We start from the raw sequence: 19,025 nt of genomic DNA on the forward strand, positions 1-19,025 counted from the left end.
AAGCAAAGAGAGAAGTAATAATTACTAGGAGTAGTAATTAAAAGCCCTGTATTGGTAAAGAGAGATAAAAGGGTAAAATTGTGAAAAAATAATTAATGCTGCATGGGGATAATACAACGACAGATAAAAGTACTTAAGAGCAAATTTCTTAAACGTCAGTTATAAAAAAAGGGAGGGAGTATTAAATTTCTGCCCATGTGATTCAAGACAAGTAGACAAACTGCTCTATTTAAACAGTTCTTTTCCAGAGAAATCCATCACCTATCCTTTCTCTCTGTTTACTACCAATTTCTGTTTTTCTTGAAAGAACGAGATGCTGAACAAGTTTGTGGCTGCCATCACAGGCAAACATGATCATGAGACGAAGAAGAAGATCAAAGGAACAGTGGTGTTGATGAAGAAGAACGTGCTGGACTTCAATGACTTCACCGCTTCAGTTGTTGATCGGCTTGATGAGTTTCTTGGTAGAAAGGTCTATTTGCAGCTTATCAGTTCTGTCAAGGCTGATCATTCAGGTATACATTTATCTTCTCTTTCCTTCTGCTTTCTCCATATATAGATAATTTCTTTCATGTCATCAAATTATAGTTCATCCCGGCCTGTGATAATTTAACTCCTAGTATGGAGCGTGGATGTTGCAGTTAGTCAAGCTCAAACCCCAGGAATTAACACTTCGGGAAACGATATATTTAGCTCGATACTTTCGTCATTAAAAATTAAAATTTGATGTTTCTTGGTAATAGCACCCAAGACCATTTGCTTTTTGTTCATCCACTAGTAGAAATGGTCATCCCCCCAATGCACAAGCTTTTGCTAGTGATTTTAAGGACACTTCACATGGGAAGAAACCAACAAAATCTTGGGGAGGTTTTCTCTTGGTAAAGTGAAACTCATGAAATTGTGTGCCTTCAAAGTTTTACAACAGGTGACTTGGAGTAGCCCAAGAGTCAGGATCTACGTTTTGCCTTCCTGTCTTCTTTCTCTTGGCCTATTGCACTTGCCTGTCTTACCAGTTACCACTGCCTCCTTCTACGGCTCCTTTCTTCTCCGAGCCCACCGGCCACAACTTGTGTTACTGACCATACGTCTGCAGATACAAACTTCCCACCAACCTGGTCACCTCTGTTTGGATTCACAGTTTTTCAAAAATTAGTTGTTCAAATACTATAAAATTTTTAAAAAATATTCTAAAAAATAGTTTAAAATTTTTTAATACTTAAAAAATATCCCAAAATATATTCTAAAAACTCTTCTACCGTTAAATATTCCAAAATATTTTTTAAAATATATTATAAAAACTTTGCTATATTAAAATTTTTCAAAAACAACTCCAAAAATAACATATAGTAAAAAAAGAACACCAAAAACAAAAGGAAAACTTTAGTTGGACAGGCAAGTGCAATAATAGCTCTATACATCTTAATGAGAATGGTTTATTTTTTAACATCTCACGATTCACTTCATCATTGATCTTTGCATGAAAAAATTAAATGGAATATTTTTTTTATCAGGTCATTAATTTTACTTGGGTCAGACTAAATTAGGATATTCAATCATCCTAGCAAGGATGGGAATGATGCTAGAGAAATTTTTTTTTTATACAATTTAGTAATCCAGAAAAGATGTGGATACATACCCACAAAAATTGCAATACCGACAGGTCTTGAGCATCCAACCACCAGTCCAAAGGCTGGTAGCTTGTTGAGGTGGGAGGCGTTTGTTTCAAAAAAATTCAGGCGGTTGTGTTGTGCACCCGTTTAGTTCGATAGTGGTTCAGTTCCTTCCGGATTATTCTTGGGTCTCCTTAGGTCCGCCTCCTCTTCCTTAGTGTAGAATAGATTAGGTTATAATAGTTGCCGTCTCCGGTAAAAAAAAAAAAAAAAAAAAGACAGGTCTTAAGCATCCTGTACCATTCTTTTGGCACTTTTTCAATTTTTCTTTATATGCGCCAAAGTGTGACTAGTATTCTGACAGCTCCCTCCCTATTCAATGAGGTTTTCATGTACTGAATCTGTTTTCCAGAAAGAGACGTACAACCACTAGCCACTGAGTGGCTAATGGCTCAGTGGCCACCAGGAGGGGTTTCAATCCCTCTTTGACCTGTAAGCGAGGGTTCAAATTTCATCTGTAACGAAAAAAATCTAAGGGTTGTGTCAGAGCACTCCCTTGATCTAGTTGAGTTTATATACCTACTAGTCCCCTACCACAGTCTCCTTAGACTCCCCCTCTATCCTAGATTAGGATATAATAGGTTATACAGATGTATCGTTGTTGACACAAAAAAAAAAAAAAAAAAAAAAAGGACATACAACCACTAGTATATGGTACTAATTGGTTCCTATTTGCTTTGTCTTCAAAACTAGCCATTAAATCTATTTGCCCTTGTGTCGGCATAGAAGATAATAGTGCTAATGAATGACAATTTATTAGTGCTTTTACAACGAGATAACTGGCAGGTCCCCCATGCTGTAAATGATAACACACACACACGCACACACATATATATTAAAACAAATTCAGTTCTGATTTTGGAAGGTTACTAAGTTTGTTACTCTAACTTTTTATAAGTAGACTATCTATTTTTTTTACCATGTGGACATTTTTAATGTTTGTGTTTTTTACTTTTTGTCAATCAACTCATGTATTTTCTTTTCTAATCATCAATCACGTTCTTTATTCCTAATATTGGTTTGATAATTTATTACTAGTATTAAAATTTAGACAAAGTATGCAATGTTAATGCACACATAGATAGTTTTTTCTCTACACCACATCTTTAGAAAATTCATATACATACTACATACATACATACACACACACACATTAATTTGCTATTCACTTCTTATTCTGGTAAGTTGTTGAGTTAGCTGTATTTTGGTAAAATGTGTTTGCTTATGTTTCTTGGTAGATTTTATTCTTTATCTATATTTTATACCAATAAATTATAATCCTATTTTAGTCCGTTATTTATAGTAAATTTAAACATTCTATTAGTTACCTATTTTATACACATTTTTATAATTTGGGTCTTATTTTATTTTTTTGTTAATACTTTTCCTATTTTAATTCTTTACAATCACATTCTCCATTCCTATTATTGGATTGATAATTTATTACCATTACTAAAATTTGGAAAAACTTTCATTTTTTCCTATTATTCTATACTTTCTTATTTATAGTAAATTTCAATTTATTAATTCCCAACTTTATATACTGTTACATTGATTATTTATTATCATTACTAAAATATGGACAAATTTTTATTTTTTTATCATTCTATACTTCTTTATTCGTAGTAAATTTTAACCTATTAATTTCTTACTTTATATACGTTTACATTGATTATATCTTTCTTGATTTTCTTAATTTTCTTCAATTACATTCCCTCTCTCTCTATTATTATACTTGATTATTTATTTGTAATTCTAAAGTTTTAATGATTTTCATTTTTTGGCTTTTGGTTGCTGCTTTGAAAGAGCAATAATAGCTCTACACACCTTAATGAGAATGGTTTTTTTTTTTTTTTTTTTTTTATCATCACTAACTAAAGGTCAAAATGAATCACGGTTCATCTCTTCATTGATCTTTGCATGCAACAATTAAACAGAATATTTTTATCAGGTCATTGAATTTTTTTGTCCAGTCTAAATTAAGAAATTCAATCATCCCAGAATGAGAGTGATGCCAGAGAATTTGTGGATACAATTTACTAATACAGAAAAGATGTGAATGTATACACTCAAAAAAGTGGCATTACCGACAGGTCTCTAGCATCCTGCACCATTCCTTTGGCACTTTTTCAGTTTTTCTTTGTATGGTCCAAATGTAACTACCATTCAGACCGCTCCACTCCTACTCAATGAGGCTTATTCATGTATATCTAGTTCCCAGAAAGAGAGTAGTGTATAAGAATTGGTACCACCTTGCCACTTAATCGTGGCTGTCATTTTCAAATGATTTTCTCCGGTCTCGTCGGCCTTCCTTCTCTTTAGATTAGATTAAAGTAGGTTATACAAATATTATCGTTACGACAAAAAAAAAAAAAAAAGTATAAGAATTGGGATCTTCAAAACTAGCATTTGATCTATTTGCCCTTAAGTCAGCATAGAGTATATTACTAACGAATGAATATTTATTAGTGCTTTTACCCGACGAGACAATTGGCAGGTCCTCCATTTATGAGGTGCTATAATATTAAGAACTATTTAGATTGTTATCTTATGGAGTTTTTATAGAAAAATATATTTTAGTAATTTGATATAGGAATAATTTCAGAAACCTTCCTTGAGGTTTTGAACAATTTTATTTAGCTTCATTGAGGTATTAAAAATTATACATATCTCTCTTATCATTTAAAATGATAATATTACCCTTAAATGTTTTTATGAAATTCCGTTGTTTGGTATGCTTATACTTAGAATGGCTTTTAAAGTTATTTTTTCATTCCTTTTCCTTCTTATTTATTTTTTTAAATTTTTTGCCAAAAAAAACTGTATAGGTACTTCTATTATCTCTAGTTTCTATTATAACCAAATGTTGAACTAGTGATTTTTTTGATGAGTTAACTTACATGTAATCCAATGTTTTTGCTGAAATTTTTTTTCTATTTTTGGTACTAAAATTAACAATAAATAAAAAAGAAATGGCCCAAAACTACTACTAAATTATGATAATCCCACAACTCAAAAAATTTATAAACTCTATATGAATTATTTTAACATTTTCTTTTCTATCTTATAAATCTAAATTCATAATAAAATACCATTAAAAGTATTCTATCATAGTGATAAAATTATTATTATAGTTGTTCATCAAATAATAGATATGGATATGAAAATTTTGGCACCTTTTCCTTATAATTATACTAGATAATCTTATAATTGTATAGGAAAATAAATTATAACCCATTACACAAGGGTATTTTTGGGTATTCATTTAAAAATTTGACCAAGTCAATATTATTTTAAGGTTTTGTTACTAAAACTATCAAATCAAGGGAGGTAGGTGTAATTTTTCAAAATTCAGGGGAGCTCAGTGAAATTGTTAAAACCTCAGGAGAGGTTTCTAAAATTATTCCTTTGATATATGTGAAATAAAAGAGTGATTTGAAAAATATGTTAACTAAAAACGTAAATTTCTTTTTTTGAGAAAAAATGTGTCTCATATGTTCACGAATAATTTACGTGATTAAGATATTATTGATTGACTGTGCTTGTCATTATTTTTTGAGGATCTCATGAAGTCCTGTTTTTATTACATGCTGCTTCGTAGATTCAAAATTAGGATCATTTTCAAGATGTTAATCGAGGGAGAAAAAAAGGTTTAAAAAAAGCAGAAAAAGTCTTGGTCTTGATCAAATCGGGCCTGGATGAATTTCTAGTATATAATTTTGAAGAACTCGTCCATAGCACAAAAATTTTATGCATGAAATAGATGGACCAAGAATTCAGATCTTTACAAAGTTTATTCTCAAAAATACTATTTATTTACCCCAAGATTTTTATAACATATCAATTTGCGCCCCGTTATTATGTTACAGTGCACATTGTTGCTCCAGGGAAAAAAGAAGATACCCTCTGCAGGCTGTGTCCAATCGCTCAGAACTCAAGCAAACTGTAAAAGGAACACCAAAATCATACTTGATTTTTGGTATTCATTGATCATAATTTGGTCTTAATGAACGTGACAATTGCTCCAGTTTGCTGAAACGAGAGAAAATTGACTTGTTTCTTAAGATATGCATAATTGGAATTGAAGGTTATGATTTGGTTAGCAAACAAATTTGCTCTATTTGGAAAATAGTATTATTCTTTACCTATGTTTTTCAATGAACATTTTTTATATTGTGAATGGCTTTTTTATCTCGCATATATCATGTGATAAAAAGTATCACATTAAATAATACCAAAAAAAAAAAAAATGAACCTTGGATGGTCTCATGTTTCTTTGCAGGGAATGCATTGAAAGGCAAGTTAGGGACTCCTGCATTCTTGGAGAACTGGATCACTACACTCACCTCTTTAACGGCTGGCGAATCAGCCTTCAATGTCACATTTGACTGGGATGAAGAAGTTGGAGCTCCAGGAGCTTTTATCATAAAGAACCTTCACCATAATGAGTTTTACCTTAAAACAGTAACTCTAGAAGATGTTCCGGGACATGAGCGTATCCATTTTGTTTGCAACTCTTGGGTTTATCCAGCTGATAAATACAAAACAGACCGCATTTTCTTCTCTAATCAGGTATTAGGTGTTAACATGTTAAACACAGAATGGCAGAATACCTGATAGAAGAGATTTTTGGTCTCTGAGGTGGTGCAGTAAAAAGGATATTGGAAAACAAAGATAGGCATTGTGGAATTAAATTCTTGGATGGGTAAAAGGGAAATAGCTTTGCATGGTCTTAAGTTAATAGATGTTCTCCCTTTCAGTGTTTTGATCTTGATCAGCTGGAGACATCATTTCTATGAGCTTGAGTTAGTTTTAGCTCACTGATTCTTGACAACACGTTCATGAATGTTTTCCTGGATAAAATGGAGTCTTTTTGTTACACTGAGCACATAACTGTTATGCTTCTGCAGGCATATCTTCCACATAATACTCCAGAACCACTGAAGTTCTATAGGGAAGCAGAATTAGTAAACCTGAGAGGAGATGGAACTGGAGAGCGCAAGGAATGGGACAGGATATATGATTATGCTTATTACAATGATCTGGGAGATCCTGACAAGAATGATCCAAGCTATGTCCGTCCAGTCCTGGGAGGATCTGTTGAATATCCTTACCCTCGCAGGGGAAGAACAGGGAGACCACCCACTAAGACTGGTCAGTTTATCATAATTGTAACATAGTTCAAGCAATATTGCCAATAGAGTTTGATGACATATTCAGAATTCTCCAAAACGTTGAGCCCTGAACTCATTTTGATTTTTTCCATCTCCTGCATCAGATCCTAAATCTGAGAGCAGGTTGCCACTGCTTATGAGCCTAAATATTTATGTGCCAAGAGATGAGCGATTCGGACACTTGAAGATGTCAGACTTCCTTGCTTATGGATTAAAATCCATTTCTCAGTTACTTTCCTCTGAATTGGAGGCTCAATTTGACAGCACACCAAGCGAGTTTGACAGCTTTGAAGATATGCAGAAAATCTACGAAGGAGGAATCAAGCTACCTAAAAGCTTAACTGAAAACATCTCTCTCGAGATTCTCAAGCAAGTTCTGCCAACAGATGGTGAAGGACTTCTAAAATATCCATTGCCAAAGATTATTGAAGGTAATCCAGAAGTTCCAGTTTCCTATTGCTTTCTCTATCTTCCACTTTTGTTAGTCACTATATACGTAAAGATGTGGAAATCCTTTCAAAAGATGCCACTTATGATGCCCAGGACTTCTAATGGTTTTGCTACAGGGGATAGATCTGCATGGAGGACAGATGAAGAATTTGCAAGAGAAATGCTTGCTGGATTGAATCCTGTGATAATCAGTGCCCTCAAGGTAGACTTCAAACCCTATTAGAAATTGCAAATATGGACTATGCACAGAGACATATAATTTCCTACATTTCACAGCATTTGCTGATATACTTTTTATTTTCTCCAGGAGTTCCCTCCAGTGAGCAAGATAGATCCTAATGTCTATGGAAATCATACTAGTACAATAACCAGAGAACACATTGAGAATAAACTTGATGGATTGACAGTTGAAGAGGTATGAATAATAGCTCAATTTGGATCCCATTGACATGTTCGATCAAGATATTGGTTCTCATGAGAACAGATTTTACTCATCACTCAGTGATTCAAAATTCTGTAACATTTTCTCTCAACAGGCAATCAAAACAAATCGTCTTTTCATTCTGAACCACCATGACACAATTATGCCATATCTGAGGCGAATAAATGCTACACCTACGAAAACTTATGCTTCAAGGACATTGCTCTTTCTGCATGAAAATGGAACTTTAAAGCCAGTAGCAATTGAATTAAGCTTGCCACATCCAGATGGAGATCAATTTGGTGCTATTAGCGAAGTATATACACCTGCTGAACAAGGAGTTGAGAATGCCATTTGGCAACTGGCTAAAGCTTATGTTGCAGTAAATGACTCGGGCATTCATCAGCTCATCACACACTGGTATAAGACATTTTGTAAAAGCTTCGGTTATTATTGATGCAAAGTAATTTTCTAATCTGAAAATAGTTGATGTTCACACACTTCATTCTGGTTACAGGTTGCGCACACATGCAGTAATTGAGCCAATTGTGATTGCAACAAACAGGCAGCTAAGTGTGCTTCACCCTATTTATAAGCTTCTCCATCCTCACTTCCGCGACACGATGAACATAAATGCTATAGCTCGTCAGATTCTGACTAATGCAAAAGGAGTTGTTGAAAGCACACTTTTCCCTTCAAGGTATGCGATGGAAATGTCATCCTTTCTTTACAGGGATTGGGTGTTTCCTGAGGAAGCACTTCCTGCTGATCTTGTTAAAAGGCAAGTTTCAAAATTTAACTTTTTCTTCTGTGATCTGATGAATGTCTGCATGATATAATTTGAGTGGAAATTTTGAAGTTATCAATGAATGTCTTACTTTTGTTTCCATTTCCCTCAGAAAAATGGCAGTCAAGGATTCAACTTCCCCTTTTGGCCTTCGCTTACTAATTGAGGATTATCCTTATGCTGTCGATGGCTTGAAGATTTGGTCAGCTATCAAAACATGGGTGACAGACTACTGCTCCTTTTACTACAAAAGTGATCAGATGATTCAAGAAGACATTGAACTCCAATCCTGGTGGAAAGAAGTAAGAGAAAAAGGGCATGCTGACAAGAAAGATGAACCATGGTGGCCACGAATGAAGACCATCACTGAACTAATTGACTCATGCACTATAATAATATGGTTGTCTTCTGCTCTTCATGCAGCAACTAATTTTGGTCAGTGGCCATATGCTGGTTATCAGCCAAATCGCCCTACCACAAGCCGCAGATTCATGCCTGAACCTGGTACTCTTGAGTATGAAGAGCTGAAGTCTAATCCTGATAAGGCTTTCTTGAAAACTATCACACCCCAATTCCAGACTCTACTTGGTCTTTCTACCATTGAGATTTTATCCAGGCACACTACCGATGAAGTTTATCTCGGCCAAAGGGAGAATCCTCAATGGACAAAGGACACAGAACCACTTGAAGCTTTTAAAAGATTTGGACAAACTCTGTCTGAAATTGAGGATCAAATTCTACAGATGAATGGTGATCCAAAGTGGAGAAACAGGGTTGGACCAGTTAATATACCATATACATTACTTTTCCCTACAAGTGATAGTGGAATAACTGGCAGAGGAATTCCAAATAGTATAGCAATATGATTCCAAATGGTTACAGCTAGAGTACAAAATAAAGTGTCCGTAAAATTGTCTAAAAGTATCAATTATCATTTGCATACTGGTCAGATAGCATGTGTGACGATGTACGCGTTGCATTATGAATGAACCTCAAACTGTTGCTTTTGTACACTTTAAACTTACTATAGGGCATCAGTTTGTTACTCAAATTTCTTGCGTGGCCCTAAAATTGTAACTTCATATATGTATTGTGTTATTCATTTAGTTATTGCGTTTTCAATAATGAAGTAAGTCACAACTTATAAGTATACAAATGCAATATCTCTGCTGTATTTATGTTGCTTTGATGCTCATGCTTCAGGTGAATACTACGTCAGATTTATCCCTTTAAACAACGAACGTGCAAGAATCTTGAAAAGGTTTTGTGAATAGCATTATCCGTCTCTTTATAAGTGATGCTTCTTTGCCAACTTTTCAAAGATCGAATTCCTGTCATATGTTACTGCACCTATAATTTATCTGGGCATCCTCACACGCCGTGTTAGACTAGATTAAAATAGTTTCTATTAATGCTGGTCTCTCTAAATTAACCCAAAGAAAGAAACAATGAACTTGCATAGTTACCTGAACAACGCAATTGAAGGTAGAATGTGTTAGAAAAAATGAAAATGGTGCAGTGTCGGTTAATTTGTTTAGTCATGGTTATTGCCTGTGCAAAAAATTGCTTCAAGCAAGGTCTCTACATATACTTGCACTCAAACTAGTAAAAGTCGGTAAAAATTTTACTCCATCCAACTTTTACTTTATTGAAGGTTTTTTGGTCATTGACCCATAAATTATGCAGATAGACCTTGGTCAACAAATTAAACAACCTTATTAAGTTTCTGCCCGTGTCATTCAAAACACCTGCTATCCTCTATTTAAAGCACTTCCAATCTGAAAAGCTCATCACCTATAATTTTCTTCGTGCACTACCAATTTGATTTCTTTTTCTTGGAAGAACGAGACGGTGATTGGGGGGGTTTGGGGTTAGATTATTAGTTCCCTGGATGGCCTCAAGAGTTGTTGGCTTTTGAGATTTACCTGAGATTAAGGATTAGTGATTTAATTCTGATTTCTCCTGTTGAAAGAAAAAGAAAGTATGGAAAGGTTTTTGAGTGTAATGGGGGTTAGTATACCTTTAGTAGCAGTGGCTTTACTGGCCTTTCCAAAAATCCCACATCGATCATTGGGAGGGTTTGGGGTTAGATTATTAGTTTTCTGGGTGGCCTCAAGAGTTGCCGGCTTTTGAGATTTATCTCGGATTAAGGGTTACTATTGAAAGAATAAGTTTGTGAAGGCCATCATAGGAAAAAACGCTCATGGCAAAAAGCAGAAGATTAAGGGAACAGTGGTTTTGATGAAGAAACATGTGTTAGACTTCAATGACTTTAGTGCTGCAGTTGTTGATCTCCTGTATGAGTTTCTTGGTAAAAAGGTCTCTTTGCAGCTCGTCAGTTCTGTCAAGGCTGATCATTCAGGTACCTAAATATACATCTTCTGCTGCATTTTGCTTTCGATCCATAACTAACTTCTTCCATGTGATCGTTGCTATGCACGCAATGATGGAGCCAGGGGGGGTTGAGGGGCCTAAGTTTTGAAATTTTTAATTCATAGTATGTAAATATATGTATAAGACAAAGTTGGCCCCCCTAATTTTTTACAATTTTAGTTTATATTATGAGAGTTTATATATATATATGTGTGTGTGTGTGTGTGTATGAATTAGCCACCTTTGATATAATTTTTTCTTCAAAAAAGTTATTTATTTTTTATTGTGCTAATTATTTAACATTCAAAAAATTAAATATATAATTTCATAATCCATAGTAAATTGACCCAATTTGATATATTATAATAAAAGACTCAATTCATAATTATGAATGGGCTAAAATAAAAATAATTACTTTATTAGTCCATATACAAATATACAACTTAGCCTAATTGATAAAAAAAATTAAAATTAGTGATCTATCCTCTTGTTGACCCATATACAAATATACAAATAATTACTTGAAGGCTTGGTGAAGACAAGAAATTGAATGATCTATCATGTTGTTGATAGATTGATTATATTTGTTTTCACTCTTCATGTATCAACTACAATTATAGAACAGACATTTTCAATTATAAATATAATCAAAACAAAACTGCAAAACAAGATAAAAGATAATTTCTTGAATGATTGTCTAACAATATACATAAAAAAGGGAAGTTGTTCAAAAATTTAGTACTGATTCAATTATAGATGAATTTAGTTATATGCAGTGACGGAGCCAGGATTTTTTCTTTGGGGGGGCCAAAATTTTTTCGAACAAAATTATTTAAATATGTTATGTTCAAAATAATTTTCATCTATTTAAATATATGGCATCTTAAAATATCAAATATTAACTTTAATTATAAAGATATGTCTATTTCATAAATATGTAGCATAGTCATAACTAAAATTAAGACAAGAAATAACTTTTGATTAAATATCTTATAACATCACAAATCACCTAAGTTGCACATTATGAGAAGATGCTCCAATATGTCGCTTGAGCAAAAACAAAAATATAACTATGCAATATAATTATAACTATTTTCAATTAAAAAGAGATAAAAATTATGTTAACATGTCTTGAAATTTCATCCTCTTTTATTAAACGTAAATTGAGTTTTACGTTCTTTCATAGAACTAAATTCATCTATAATTGAATCAATGGTAAATTTTCGAACAACTTCCTTTTTTTATGTACATTGTTAGACAATCATTCAAGAAATTATCTTTTATCTTGTTTTGGAGTTTTGTTTTGATTATCTTCATAATTGAAAATGTCCATTCTATAGACTATAGAACGAAGCCAGGATTTTTTCTTTGGGAGGGGGGCCAAAATTTTTTTGAACAAAATTATCTTAATATATTATATTCAAAATAATTTTCATCGATTTAAATATATGACATCTTAAAATATCAAATATTAAATTTAATTATAAAGGTATGTCTATTTCATAAATATGCAGCATAGTCATAACAAAAATTAGAACAAGAAATAACCTTTGATTAAATATCTTATAACATTACAAACTATCCAAATTGTACATTATGAGAAGATGATCCAATACGTCACTTGTGCAAAAACAAAAATATAACTATGCAATATAAATATAACTATTTTCAATTAAAAAAAAGATAAAAGTTATGTTCGCACACCTTGAAATTTCAACCTCTTTTCTTAAAAGTAAATTGAGCTTTACATTATTTCATATAACTAAATTCATCTATAATTGAATCAGTACTAAATTTTTGAACAACTTCCCTTTTTTATGTATATTGTTAGACAATCATTCAAGAAATTATCTTTTATCTTGTTTTGCAGTTTTGTTTTGATTATATTTATAATTGAAAATGTCTGTTCTATAATTGTAGTTGATACATGAAGAGTGAAAACAAATATAATCAATCTATCAACAACATGATAGATCACTCAATTTCTTGTCTTCACCAAGCCTTCAAGTAATTATTTGTATATTTGTATATGGGTCAACAAGAGGATAGATCATTAATTTTAATTTTTTTTATCAATTAGGCTAAGTTGTATATTTGTATATGGACTAATAAAGTAATTATTTTTATTTTAGCCCATTCATAATTATGAATTGAGTCTTTTATTATAATATGTCAAATTGGGTCAATTTACTATGGATTATGAAATTATATATTTAAGTTTTTGAATGTTAAATAATTAGCACAATAAAAAATAAATAACTTTTTTGAAGAAAAAATTATATCAAAGGTGGCTAATTCATACACACACACACACACACATATATATATATATATATAAACTCTCATAATATAAACTAAAATTGTAAAAAATTAGGGGGGGCCAACTTTTTCTTATACATATATTTACATACTATGAATTAAAAATTTCAAAACTTAGGGGGGGCCATGGCCCCCCTCAGCCCCCCCTTGGCTCCATCATTGGTTATATGAAATAATGTAAAGCTCAATTTACTTTTAAGAAAAGAGGTTGAAATTTCAAGGTGTGCGAACATAACTTTTATCTTTTTTTTAATTGAAAATAGTTATATTTATATTGCATAGTTATATTTTTGTTTTTGCACAAGTGACGTATTGGATCATCTTCTCATAATGTACAATTTGGATAGTTTGTAATGTTATAAGATATTTAATCAAAGGTTATTTCTTGTTCTAATTTTTGTTATGACTATGCTGCATATTTATGAAATAGACATACCTTTATAATTAAATTTAATATTTGATATTTTAAGATGTCATATATTTAAATCGATGAAAATTATTTTGAATATAATATATTAAGATAATTTTGTTCAAAAAAATTTTGGCCCCCCTCCCAAAGAAAAAATCCTGGCTTCGTTCTATAGTCTATAGAATGGACATTTTCAATTATGAAGATAATCAAAACAAAACTCCAAAACAAGATAAAAGATAATTTCTTGAATGATTGTCTAACAATGTACATAAAAAAAGGAAGTTGTTCGAAAATTTACCATTGATTCAATTATAGATGAATTTAGTTCTATGAAAGAACGTAAAGCTCAATTTACGTTTAATAAAAGAGGATGAAATTTCAAGACATGTTAACATAATTTTTATCTCTTTTTAATTGAAAATAGTTATAATTATATTGCATAGTTATATTTTTGTTTTTGCTCAAGCGACATATTGGAGCATCTTCTCATAATGTGCAACTTAGGTGATTTGTGATGTTATAAGATATTTAATCAAAGGTTATTTCTTGTCTTAATTTTAGTTATGACTATGCTACATATTTATGAAATAGACATATCTTTATAATTAAAGTTAATATTTGATATTTTAAGATGCCATATATTTAAATAGATGAAAATTATTTTGAACATAACATATTTAAATAATTTTGTTCGAAAAAATTTTGGCCCCCCCCCAAAGAAAAAATCCTGGCTCCGTCACTGTATGCACGTCATCAAGACCTATGATTTTATGTTGGAAAAAGAAGACGATTTTACTTCTAGCAGTACTTGAAAGAGTTAGTCATGCAAACTTCTAGGTTTAGGACTAAGGAAATAGTCTCCTACACTTCCCGGTCTAGCCATTGCTCCCTCCCTTCATGAGCTTTTATACCACATATACACTTCCCCACCCATGCACTCGCCTTGAGCTCCATTTAGGGTTGTAGTGTTTTTGATTAAAAAAAAAAAAAAACTTTCAGAAGAGAAAAGTACTTTTAACGTGTTTGATGACCATCATTCTTTAAATTGGGTACTAGAGCTTTTAGCCAACAAAGTACTTTTGGCATAAGCTCAAAATTTGCATTTTTAGGGCAACTTTTATGTTCCAAAAAATAAAAAATTAAATTTAACAATTTTATTATAAGTTTTGAATTAAATGAAGAGATAAATATGTTTTAGAAATTTAAAATTACACATTATCAAATAGAGAAAGTACATCCACAAGTATGCACCCAAACACTTTGATTAAGCATTTTATAAATACTTTGATCAAAAGCCCTACTAATTAAGTGCTTTTTGATAAACTACTGCAATTCCAAACAGATTAAACCAAAACACTCTCATTTTAATCTATACAAGCTTTCATGCATGTTATTATTCTTGTATTGCAGCTTGATGGAATGATATCATTTTTCCTTTGTCCAAAGTGGAGGTCGAATTCGTTCGTGATTGCCTTGATCATCGATCCTGTATGCAAAGATTTAAAATTAGTTAGTAAACCTTTTGCTGTTTAAATGATCAGTTCTTAATCTTGTCACAGTTTTCCACATTTTGAATAGTTCAAATATTTTTCATACTGAGTGGACATTTAACATCCTAAGATGAAATTGATTGCTTAGGATGTTGGTCCTGCCATCAATATAGAATTAGTTATACACTCCAATAACTTTTCTCAATATTGGAAATGGATGATATGCAAATTAATTGAGAACAAATTGATGACTTTCTTGCTAAGGTGTATATAATAGTAGAAGATGTCAAAGTTTCATAGCAAAGAATGTTTCTGTATACTTAGTGACTTAGCAAACACAAGTAACCTGAATTGGATACTGTTATGTTTCTTTGCAGGGAACGGGTGAAAGGGAAATTAGGGACTCCTGCTTACCTGGAAAACTGGATCACTACATTTTCCTCTGTAAAAGCTGGTGAATCAGCCTTGTCTGTCACATTTGACTGGGATGAAGATATTGGAGTTCCAGGAGCTTTCATAATAAAAAATTTTCACCAATATGAGTTTTACCTCAAGACTCTAACTCTTGAAAATGTTCCTGGACATGATAGCATCCACTTTGTTTGCAACTCTTGCGTTTATCCAGCTGATAAATACAAAACAGACCGCATTTTCTTCTCTAATCAGGTATTACTATGTCAAACACATAATACATGATAGCAGAAACTGCTTAGTCTCTAAGGTACTGCAGTTGAAACTTGAAAGGTCCTCCTCTGTGTTTTTATCTTTTTATCAGCTGGAAACAACCTTTCAATATACTTGAATTAGTATTTGCCAACAGAGTTAACCAAACATTGTTATGGGTATATTTCCTGGATGAATGATGCATATATGTTAGACTGTACATAATTGTCAATTGTTACAATTATACAGGCATATCTTCCTAATAACACGTCAGAACCACTGAAGTTCTACAGAGAAGCAGAATTAGCAAACCTGAGAGGAGATGGAACTGGAGAGCTTAAGGAATGGGACAGAATATATGACTACGCTTGTTATAATGATCTGGGAGATCCAGACAGGAAGGACGCAAGCTACGTTAGTCCAATTTTGGGAGGATCTGTCGTGTATCCTTACCCTCGCAGGGGAAGAACCGGGAGACCATGTACTAAGACAGGTCATTTTTATCAGCAATGATATATATTTGAACCACTATTGTGATTACAGATATATTCAAAATTCTCCAAAATGCTTAGCTCTTTTCTCATCTCTGAGTCACAGGTTGGTAATCTATTAAGTTGATGAGGTTAATGTAGTGTATACTGATTGTTTTTTTCCTTTTCAATTATGTTTTTCGTCAGATCCAAACTCTGAGAGCGGGTTGCCACTGCTTGAGAGCCTAAACATTTATGTACCAAGAGATGAGCGATTTGGACACTTGAAGATGTCAGACTTCCTTGCTTACGAATTGAAGTCGATTTCTCAATTCCTTCTCTCCGAGTATGGGAATAAATCTGACAGCAATTCTATGGAGTTTGACAGCTTTGAAGATGTGCAGAAAATCTATGAAGGAGGAATCAAGATACCCAAAAGCTTAACCGAAGGCATCTCTCTTGAGTTTTTGAAGCAAGTGCTGCCGACAGATGGTGAAGGACTTCTGAAATACCCATTGCTCAAGATTATTGAAGGTAATCCAAAAGTTTGTTTTCCAAGTTCCAACTGCACTTTCGATCTTCAACTTTCTTTAGTTGCTATCTAGTGCATACATCTACATGTGGAAGACCTTTCAAAAGATACCAGTGTTAATCCTGAGGAGTTTATATTCTTTTGCTACAGGAAATAAATCTGCATGGAGGACTGATGAAGAATTTGCAAGAGAAATGTTGGCTGGACTGAACACTGTGATAATAAGAGGCCTTCACGTAGACTTTGGAACCCTGTTATTTAGCTTTTAGTCTAAAGGGAAAAACTTGCAAATTGAGGCTATACACACACACATCACATTTCCCTCCATTTCCTTCATTTGACAGCATTTGCTAATATTCTTTACATGTTCCTCAGGTGTTCCCTCCATCGAGCAAGCTAGATCCTAAGGTCTATGGTAACCAGTCTAGTACAATAACCAGAAAACATATAGAGAATAAACTGGAGGGCATGACAATTCAAGATGTATGACTAAGCAAATCAATTTCTATCTCTGATATGTTTAATCAATATAGTGGCTTTTGTAATTCGTCATTAACTCGAGTGATTTGTGTATAATTTTGACCACAGGCAATCAAGACTAATCGTCTTTTCATTTTGGATCACCATGATACAATTATGCCATATCTAAGGCGAATAAATGCTACACCTACCAAAACTTACGCTTCTAGGACACTGCTCTTTCTACAAAAAGATGGAACACTAAAGCCATTAGCAATTGAACTAAGATTGCCTCATCCAGATGGCGATAAATTTGGTTCCATTAGCAAAGTATACACACCTGCCGAACAAGGTGTTGAGAATTCCATTTGGCAGCTGGCTAAAGCTTATGTTGCAGTCAATGACTCTGGCATCCGCCAACTCATCACACATTGGTACAAGACAATTTTGAAAAGCTTCTGCTATTATCATTCCTGCAAATTTAGTTTCTTATCTGAACTGGTAGATTTGATGAAATTGACTCCGTTGACAGGTTGCATACACATGCAGTAATTGGGCCGATTGTGATTGCAACAAACAGGCAACTAAGTGTGCTCCATCCTGTATATAAGCTTCTCCATCCTCACTTCCGCGACACAATGAATATAAATGCGATAAGTCGTCAGATCCTGACTAATGCAAAAGGAATTGTTGAGAGTACATTGTTTCCTTCAGTGTGTGCAATGGAAATGTCATCCCTTCAATATAGGGATTGGGTGTTTCCCGAGCAAGCACTTCCTGCTGATCTAATTAAAAGGCAAGTTTATCATCAACCATTTTCTTATGGTATTCTGATAAATTCTGGCTAGAAAATTTGGACACTAATTTTTGAATTTTCAATTAATGAGATGGTTCCCACCGAAAAATGGCAGTTGAGGATTCAAGTTTTCCCCATATGGCCTTCGCTTAATAATCCATGACTATCCATATGCCGTTGATGGATTAAAGATTTGGTCAGCTATCAAAACTTGGGTCACAGACTACTGCTCCTTTTTCTACAAAGCTGACCAGATGATTCAACAAGACACTGAACTCCAAGCCTGGTGGAAAGAATTCAGAGAAAAGGGACATGCCGACAAGAAAGATGAAAAATGTTGGCCTCAAATGAAGACCATCACAGAGCTGATTAACTCATGCACTATCATAATATGGTTGGCTTCAGCTCTTCATGCAGCGACCAATTTCGGACAGTGGCCTTATGCAGGTTTTCAGCCAAATCGCCCCACCACGAGCCCCAGATTCATGCCAGAGCCTGGTACTGAAGAGTATGAAGAGCTCAAGTCTAATCCTGATAAGGCTTTCTTGAAAACTATCGCATCCCAACCCCAGACTCTACTTGGCCTTTCCACCATTGAGATCTTGTCAAGGCATACTACTGATGAGGTTTACCTCGGACAAAGAGAGAATCCTGAATGGACTAAGAACTCAGAACCACTGGAAGCTTTTAAAAGATTTGGGAGAACTCTGTCTGGAATTGAGGATCAAATTCAGTTAACATACCATACACCTTGCTTTTCCCTACGAGTGAAAGTGGAATAACTGGCAAAGGAATTCCAAATAGTATAGCAATATGATTCTCACCATATCCAATTTGATTCTTGTATACAAATACACACAATTGTCCAAAATAAGGATATTCTCTCTACATATTGATTTAGACATCCCATATTAGCAATATGCACATCACATTTGTGAACTTCAAGCATAATAATGGGCATCAATTTGTTACATCAATAGCTTGCAAAATTAACGAACTTAAAAGTATG

The 19,025-nt window shown here is 33.3% G+C and overlaps 2 protein-coding genes across 2 annotated transcripts; both read left to right on the forward strand.

Annotated features, from left to right (window-relative positions):
* The first annotated feature begins 200 nt into the window (after window positions 1-200).
* Window positions 201-9,608, forward strand: LOC113727625 (probable linoleate 9S-lipoxygenase 5). Its single transcript, XM_027251889.2, has 9 exons — window positions 201-515; window positions 5,953-6,242; window positions 6,581-6,824; window positions 6,949-7,275; window positions 7,411-7,496; window positions 7,602-7,709; window positions 7,831-8,135; window positions 8,233-8,496; window positions 8,615-9,608. The coding sequence occupies exons 1-9, from the start codon at window positions 314-316 to the stop codon at window positions 9,366-9,368; spliced, it is 2,580 nt and encodes an 859-aa protein (XP_027107690.1). The 5' UTR covers window positions 201-313; the 3' UTR covers window positions 9,369-9,608.
* Window positions 9,609-10,743: 1,135 nt separating this feature from the next.
* LOC113727626 (probable linoleate 9S-lipoxygenase 5) lies at window positions 10,744-18,817 on the forward strand. Its single transcript, XM_027251890.2, has 9 exons — window positions 10,744-10,864; window positions 15,488-15,762; window positions 16,009-16,252; window positions 16,437-16,763; window positions 16,912-16,997; window positions 17,137-17,244; window positions 17,350-17,654; window positions 17,753-18,020; window positions 18,145-18,817. Exons 1-9 carry the CDS (start codon window positions 10,744-10,746, stop codon window positions 18,796-18,798), a joined length of 2,388 nt encoding a protein of 795 aa, XP_027107691.1. The 3' UTR covers window positions 18,799-18,817.
* Window positions 18,818-19,025: the final 208 nt, after the last annotated feature.

Source organism: Coffea arabica, chromosome 2c, assembly GCF_036785885.1.
Source record: "Coffea arabica cultivar ET-39 chromosome 2c, Coffea Arabica ET-39 HiFi, whole genome shotgun sequence".
Taxonomy (NCBI): domain Eukaryota; kingdom Viridiplantae; phylum Streptophyta; class Magnoliopsida; order Gentianales; family Rubiaceae; genus Coffea; species Coffea arabica.